The 8703-nt window shown below is 37.1% G+C and overlaps 1 protein-coding gene across 1 annotated transcript in view; it reads right to left on the reverse strand.

The window, feature by feature from the left end:
• The window catches only part of SEMA5A (sema domain, seven thrombospondin repeats (type 1 and type 1-like), transmembrane domain (TM) and short cytoplasmic domain, (semaphorin) 5A), a 149461-nt gene that overhangs the window by 33443 nt on the left and 107315 nt on the right, over positions 1-8703 (reverse strand). Inside the window, exon 14 of the mRNA XM_010185467.1 lies at positions 587-812. Within this exon, the coding sequence (XP_010183769.1) occupies positions 587-812 (226 nt within the window). The remainder of the gene's footprint in view (positions 1-586; positions 813-8703) is intronic.

Below are 8703 nucleotides of genomic sequence, written 5' to 3' on the forward strand. Positions count from 1 at the left end.
AGTTGAAAAGATTTTGGAGGAGTTCAGTTTCCCATCTCAGAAATAAACAGAACTTCAAATAGCTAGCAATAGCATAACATAAACTTTTATAACAGAAATTATCCAGTTCATAAACTCCTTATTCAGTTAAACACCTGCATGAATCCTACATTTGTTACTTTAGAATTACTGAGAAAAAGTTCTTCTCAGCATCAATACTACATATTCTAGCTAAATATTTATCAAATACACTAATGCAGCATAAACTCTCTCCCCCAGCAGAAGCCCAAGAGAGTATCAGGAGGTGACAGAATCCTCCAAGAACTCGGCTGCCATGTCACGGCTCACAAAATATTGTAAAGAATATTAAAATAACCTGTCAAACCTCATAATCAGTGGTAAATGACACTTGATTAGTCTGAATAATGAGGCTACATCCAGGAGAAATACAAGCTAGATCCCCGTTGTGATCACTACGTCCTTCTTTTCATTATCAGTTCTGTTACGCAAAACACCAGGAAGCAAAAACTTCCACTCTGTGCTGAAAATGGAACTGCAGACACCTCGCTAGCAGTAGGCACCATGCAGTCCCTCTAGCTTTGCTTACCATCTGTCAAGCATCCACTGGTGCCATCGCTGGAACAGTAGCGCATTTCAATCCTTTGCCTTCCAACTTCTAGCAAATTTGGGTCAGGCAAGCGCGCTTTGCAGGTGTATCGGAAACGCTGTTCATAGTGGCCACCATTGTCTGAAATATTGACTGGGGTCCAAGGCGTCCAAGGAGTTGTCTTTTTTAATTCTGGACAGGCATTGGTATTACAAGGCTGATATTCCTGAAAGAAAATGGTCAAAATGAATATAACCACTAAATATGACTTAAAAAAAATAAATAAAACCCGGAAACCTTCAAAACAGACCAAAAAGCCAACCAATAAAAAAACCTCTGATAATTTTTTCCAGCATTTCCAATAGCAGTGCCATCAATAAACTTTTAATTCCAATCTCAAACTGTTTTTTTCTACTTCTAGGCAAACACACCACCACATTGCTAAAAGCAATAATATACCAGTACAAATTAGATCTACTACATCCATTAAAAAGATGAACACTGTACTGTAAGTACCATGATAAAGCACATCCTTTATAAATTAATAGCCTCAAATCAGGTGTAGCTAAATACACTAAAGCTTTTAATTAAGAATTCCGATAAACTACAAGTACAACACACAAACCAGCAAATAGTTCCTTGGTGAAATCTAGTGGCATGTGAACAAGCAAACCACTGTCCATTTTGTATATTGTTTATGTATTACAAGGGGAAGATGGGCAAAAAATATTTTCTGTTACAGAATATGGCTCCCTGAGGTGCATGTTGCAAATAGGTCCAGCATTGCTAAACCTATAAGCAGAAGCAAATTCGACGTGGACTGATTATGCATCAAAAGGAACAGACCACACCTAAGGAACAAACGCAGAATTGCCAATATTTACAAGCCTCACAGTGTGTGTCTTCTGATGAGTATCATCAAGATCTGTAGGTCCTGCCCATTCATTTCCAAGAGCACAATGCGCTTCTTCTGATGCAAGTGCTTTGTAAAATACATGGATGAAATTAAACAACTATTAAATATATGAATTAATTCACACTGACATATTAAAGACAAAAAGAAAGGCATCAGTGGGACCATTTTTAAATGTTCTCTCTACCTATGATCTTTTAGAGAGATACTTGGCGGATACTTCTGAAAAGGAGCCTACTAAAGTTTGCAATTCCTCTAAATACTAAAAAATATGGACACAATAGAAATAACAGTTTTATCACATAGTACAAACTCCTTCTTCCATAACCCCTACCCCAGCTGATACTATGTTCCAACAAGCAACAGAGCACCTGCTGCTCTCTTTCCTATGGTGACAATAGCCTTTTTATCTCATGCTTTCCTCTGTCTACTACCTCTTCTCTCAGATAGTCTAGATTATTAACATATGCCATTAGGCTGAGAGAAATTTCTCTCAACCTGTATTTTGGTTTCAAGGATGTGTTGCTATTTAAGATCTAAAAAAAGCTTCTTTGTCCGAAAGCTTTTCTAATTTTTCCACCTATTAGAGCTGGTAAAATAGGCATTCCTCAGAAAACCCTGCCCCACTCATACAGCAAGGCACCAGAGAACCCAGCACTATGTTCAAGACTCTCATGTTCTCAGGCCAGGTGGACTTGTGACAAACTTCCTGGTTTCATAGTTTTGTGGGACTTCAGGCAAGAAAGAGCTCTTAGCCCAGAAACTTCAGCTGGACTCCTCCTGTTCACTCCTCAAAGTCCCCTCCCACCTTATAAGCACTGCAATGGTGACCACAAGTCATGCTCAGGGACTATGAAAGAGGATCCCTTTAGAGCACAGAGGACTAGATCAACCTTTCCAGGATGTGAATTTCAGCCTTGACTTGTTTCTGGATCAGAAGCCAGCAAAGAACAAGGAAACTATTTAGTCCTGTGTACAAGAAGTAAGGGAAGTAATTTCTTCATGACTCCTCTAGGCAAATCATGTATGTTTTAGATTGAGAACAGGACATGTATAACTGTTCTCCTTGCAGCATGTGAACTGTAAACATGAAATCATAAAATTAACAGCTCTCAGCAACAGCCAGAACCCCTCTGCTTGCTATCCCAACCAGATATTCACCTCCAACGTGTAGTCCCTTTCAGAGGTTGGAATACAGTGCATCTTTTAGCAAGAGCACACTGTCTTTTCCTTTTTTTTTTTTTTTAAAAATGTCTAGTCCTGATGAGTCTACCACCTCTATGCATCAGCTGTTCCACTATTTAGTAATCCTCAAAGCTAACAAACTGCAAGGTAATTTGAGGTTGCATTTTCAGCTTAATTTAATTTTCCAGTCACTGAATTTTACTGCATCTTTATCAATGGTACTGAAAGTGTTCCTTGTCCCGTATCTACAAACAAATTTTTCATGCCCAAGTACCCATACATAATGATAAACTAAGGTGAAATTCTTAAAGCTACATAGGATTTAAAACCTTATGTCCAGGTTCTGTGCATCCCTATGTCTTTCTTTTGTTCCATTTCTTTATTTTCCTTAAGACTGGACATCAAAATTCGACTTGGCACTCTAGAGGAAGTTTTATTAATATAGCATATGCAGAGGCAATCAAGACCCCATTACACTTGACAGTCTGACTTTAATACATGCATTATTGCATTAGTGCTTTTTCCTTCCACAACATTGCACAAAAAACTTAAGTAGACCCAATTATCTTGAATAACCTGCCGTTCTCTAAATCACAGCTTTACAACTACATATAGTTTCCTATCCTGAACAAGAGGCTGGTGCTTGGCCATATTAAAATATGTTTTATTAGTTTCTGTAATTATCTAGCATATTATTTACTACCTCAACAATCTCTGGCATGGTCAAGCTTTACTGAAGATGTCTTATACCACTGTCTAGACAGCTGATAAAAATGTTATGTGCTATTGACCCAAGAACTGAATCCAGGGTAGACGCATCTGACCCTGCTAGACACATCCAAGTCATTTATATCTGTCCATTAACATCACATTTTTCAATTTGTCAGTGAGCCAGCTTTTAATCCATTTCACATTTGCCATATATTTCAGTTTTCCAAATCAAAGTATTCTTTGCTTCAAAGGCAAATGTCTTGGAAAAATTCAGTGACAATCTGGGAGAAGTGCTGTATCACTTTCAAACATGCATCACTTTGAAACACAAGTTCTTTCCTAGTATCATACAAGCAAGAATATTTCAATCAGTATAGCAGCTACTACAATGTTGATTTCAATACAGTCACAATAGTCTAAAAGTTTCAGTTCCTCCTTTGTTGTTCATTTTTGTATTGGTATTTTTAAATCAAAAATAAAAGCTGCTAGAAATACAAGGTCTTTCGTTACAGGATATGGCACAGATAGGTGAGGGTCATGTGAAGAATGTGTGAGATACTCAATGAACCCTCTTTTCAGTGGTGTCTAGCAACAGGACAAGGGGCAGCAGGCAAAAACTGGCACAGAGGAAGTTCCATCTGAACATGAGGAAAAACTTCTTTATGCTGAAGGTGACAGAGCACTGGAACAGGCTGCCCAGAGAGGCTGTGGAGTCTCCATCTTTGGAGACACTCAATACCCACCTGGACATGATCCTGTGCAACCTGCTGTAGGTGAACTAGCTGTTGCAGGGAGTTGGACTAGATGATCTTCAGAGGTCCCTTACAACCCCTGCCAGTCTGTGGCTCTGTGTGATATTGTTGTTATTTTAGAAAAGGACAACTAAAACATTATTTCTAAAACATCTCATTTCAAACTGGAGGAGGCTGTTGCTAAATAATGTAGAACAAAATTCTAGTGTTTTCTCATGGAGGACATGGAACAGACTAATTTTTTTTGCCTCTGCATAGCCACTTCAGACAAATTCCTGAAAAGTTTGAGAATCTCTGGGACTTTCACTCCTAGTTTAATTTTTACTTTAATTAACAAAACCGCACAATTGTCCGATTCTTTAGGGGAGTAGGATAAAATCTTATCAACATGTGAATTTAAATTTTTTATACAAGCCAGAGTTCAGATATAAAGTTTTATTCCTATTTATCATACATGCTTTTATTATGGAGCGGTTTCTCCTAAGAAATTTCTTTGATGTATGCAGTATGTCTATGTTGAATGCACTTCTTTTGTTCTCATCTCTTTTTCTTTCTCATCTGTTAGTGTAAGAGACTATCTTCACAAGGCAGCTAAATAAACATTAATGGTCCATTTAAATATTTTCAGCCCAGCAGTTATCTTTTATTATTTGCTTTTAATATACTGCATTAGTTCTTGAATATTCTTTTGGAATCACAGAACAGTCCATGGATTAAAAAATACTTAGAGATTTTGCTTTTTGTTCCATCATGCTAAACTTCAGTTATTCTAGCCTAAAATATTTATTTAATTTTTCAGGTATTAAGACACTAATAGAAAAGAATGTCACTGGTTCATAGATTGAAGAGTTCAGTATGTCTCCTGTGACAAGACAGAGTTGTAAGATAGAAGAACCTGAGTCTTTCAGCCATCTCCCAAACTTTGAGTCTGACACAGCAATATGTAGTTAAAGGAGAGGATAGCTCTCACATGCAATCAAAACAAAGACCAAAGTGAATGCAACTGTTATGAAACTTGAAAGAAAAAAAACAGTTCTCATTTATGGGGAGTCTTGTTTACACATCAAAACATAAGTTTCCTGAAGGACTAATATACTCTCTCCTTCTCCAAGAACCAAAAGATAGGTAATATTTTTCTTGCAGTGTTTAAAAAACACATTCAGGAAAACCACTAACTGAACTTGAAAAAATAAATAGCTCATTTATTTTCATTACAGAAATGTAGTTTTATCCATTTAGAAAACCATTTTTAAACTAAAACAAACAAAAGACAAGTAAGTACTTAATCATATTTCTATTTATTTGAACCACTTAAAAAGCTAGGTTCTTCCAAAAGAATTGGAAAAACTTTGATGTAAAGAGGAACTTAAAAGGCATTAATGGCTGGACTTAGAACCATTTTCCCTAGAGAAATTCAGGGCCTGTTGGGCAGGTCATCAGACTGGGACAGTTCAGGACTCAAATACTTCCTATATTCAACATAATTCATTTTCTTTAGATAAGGAAAGTTCCTACTTTCATCATCTCCTCATAAAATCATCAAATTTTGGAGTGAAGAAAGCCAACACTCTGCTCTTATGTTTTCTCCACCAGCCATTTGGTTAACTCTGGGCTCAAAAGCTACATTTTATGTCAAATTAGTCGAACTTCAATGAAGGAAATTGTTACAAAAAATTAATCATGGGTAGCTTAACTGAGTATCTTAAAGGCACAAAGTTAGCAGGAGCACTTTCAGCTCCACCTCAGCAAGCAGAATGGCGTGGTTGCATTGAGGAAGTGCAGTTTTTATTCTTAAGTACTGCTCCTCGGATGCTCTCATTCATATTGGCACCTGAGAACCATTTAGAGTGATAAACATTTATTTCATATGCATGACAATTCCTAATAGTGCAATAGTTCATTTTAAAGCATGATATTTGGAATTAACTCATATTCAAAATTGAACTAGAAATGTCTAAGGAAGAAAAAGCTTATTTATTCTGACAGAGGTTTAAAAAAATATAGAAAGAGGCACAGTAGTTAATTTGGATTTTTCTAAATCTAAACCATTTATGGACCTGCATTACAATTAACCACCCTACTCAAATGCACCTAGCAAATGAAATTGTTATGTGATACAAAACAGAAGAAATTTGTCAAGATCTGTAAACTGCATTTTTAAAAAAAATAACTGAATACATTAAAAACATTTGTGTATTTTTGCATACTGCTTGCAGGGGAATAAGAAGTAGTAAAACCACAGTAAATCCACAGCAGCAAGTCTACCTGCTGACAGCTCAATTTGTACCAGTCCTCCAAGCATCCTTGGTATGACCCCAGTGCTGCTACTGGAAGTACCCACTTCAACACTCGGTGTACAGAGCAGCCTGCTAGAACAGCGCCCTTACTTGAATCTCCACACTCAACACTTGCACAGTTGGACTACGTGCTCCCTGGAGGAGATGCCAGTTTGGACTGCCTCTTTGTAGGCCTTTTTATTATGAGATCCTGGTCCATCATTAAAGCATTCAGGCAGCAGGACAACAGCAATGCTATAATTACATGCTTTGGAGGCTCACTTCCTGCTATGCTAGGCAGCAGATCTGCAATCTGACAGTTTCAAACACATTAGCAAGTTGCAAGTTCAGACTAAGGCACTGCAATCGTGCTGACCTTCCTAGATTGCTAATGCAGGAATGGATCTCAAACTATAGTCACTACAGGAATGTAAACTCTAAACTGGCAAAAACCTTCCATTCTCAGTGCTTGCATGTTCTTAATATTAGAAGACATCTCAAAACTGGCCAAAATACTGACTAGTGGAACTTACTGTCAGTTTTCAAATTAAGAATTAAGTTTACTTTAAATGTAATGCATTTCAGGGAAATGGATTTGGCTTTTCTGGAACTTGCCTGCACGTCCAAAAGCTATTCAGAACTCAGTGTCTTGAATAGGCTGAAACTGGAGACTGCATATTTGTTTTTACTGGACACTCACCTTCCAGGGATATGTTTCACATCCACAAGGAGAATTAATATTCTGTCTAGTCACCCAGTTCCTTTTTGAATATGGATTTACTATGGAGTCTAGGCTTCTCTTACTAAGTTAACCATAGATTTTCTTTTGATGAACAATACCTTCTACATTTTGCCCACAATGACATAAGCCTCCGGTAACTTACCCTGCTCCCTTCATTCTTGGGACACTGAAGATATTGAATGCATTGGTAACAGTTAAGAAACAAGAAATTACTCTAAAAATGCATTGCCTAATCATAAAATTCTTCCTCTTGTTTATCCATTCCTTTTACTCTACCCATGGTCATTTCACAAAATGGATGAGCTGTGCAATATGCTTTGAAAGATCACAGAATCACACAGAATCATAGAACATTAGGGATTGGAAGGGATCTCAAAAGATCATCTAGTCCAATCCCCCAAGATCACATATTCAGCTACACACAAGAACATAGAAAACAGTTTTCCCCTGACATAGGGTCTTTTTAGGTAACAAATTTTACTTTCATGATTTTTTTCACAGTCATACAATTGTGTGCTTTTCTGCCTTTGTGTACACCACTAATTCTAAGTTTCACATTTAAGCAGCTTTGTCAGTCATATCATTGCTAGGGACTTGCCACTAATTGAGAGCTAAAGATACTTAATTATCAGTCCTAAACATTGATAAAGAATAGTCCAGGTCCTCAAAATTATTATATTGGCTTAAAAGAATCCTAGACAGGAGGAGGGAGTCCATCTAGTAAATGCAGCTGATTAAGTTGTTTATGCTCTATTGTCACTAAGAATGTGTCCTATCCTTCTACCAAAAAATACTGTTTTGCAGGTAAGTTACGATTTAGGAGATAGATTTTCAGGGCTCATTTGTTCCAGTTCATAGTCAGGAAATTCCCCCTAATCTATGGTTTTGTAAGCGGCATTATGATCTGGCAGAGCATAAATGTGCCTCCTGTTCCAGCAGCTCCACCATGAAGTGGGAACCCCCAGAAGAGGGAAGGCGAGAAGCTGAGGACATCACCACTTGAACCTGCTAAAATTTGATAAGCCCAGAGGTACCCGTCAAAGGACTAAGGATTCAGTTATTTTTGTCCCAAGTGTTGTCATTTAGACTGCTGGAAAATCTGTACAAATGAAGTATAAGATAAAAGAAGCATAAGATGAAACAGAATGCACGGGGCCATGAATAATCAAGGCATAAGGCTGAAGGGATTGTCTAACTAAAATGACTGCATGGATTCACTAAAACTGACTCAAAAGAGATTTCAGTTAAGCAGGTGCTATATTTGCACATAGCAAAGACTTCAGCTGCAGTAGGAAAGACATGACTTCCAAATCTGAGCAACAATCTAAGAAATAAATGGTGAAAAATCATTAAGGCTAAATGATGTGTTACTTGTACATGAATCAAAATTAATCTTTTCAGCATTCAAAACAGCATTTAAAATTAGTGTGTAAACATCAGCTTTGCAATTTGTATTTATAGACTTAATGATAAAGAGAGGAAAGGCAACATTACCCTTAAAATTAAGAATGTACTACTTGCAATTTAAAAAGACTAGG

Source organism: Mesitornis unicolor, unplaced genomic scaffold (assembly GCF_000695765.1).
Source record: "Mesitornis unicolor isolate BGI_N332 unplaced genomic scaffold, ASM69576v1 scaffold8235, whole genome shotgun sequence".
Taxonomy (NCBI): Eukaryota; Metazoa; Chordata; class Aves; order Mesitornithiformes; family Mesitornithidae; genus Mesitornis; species Mesitornis unicolor.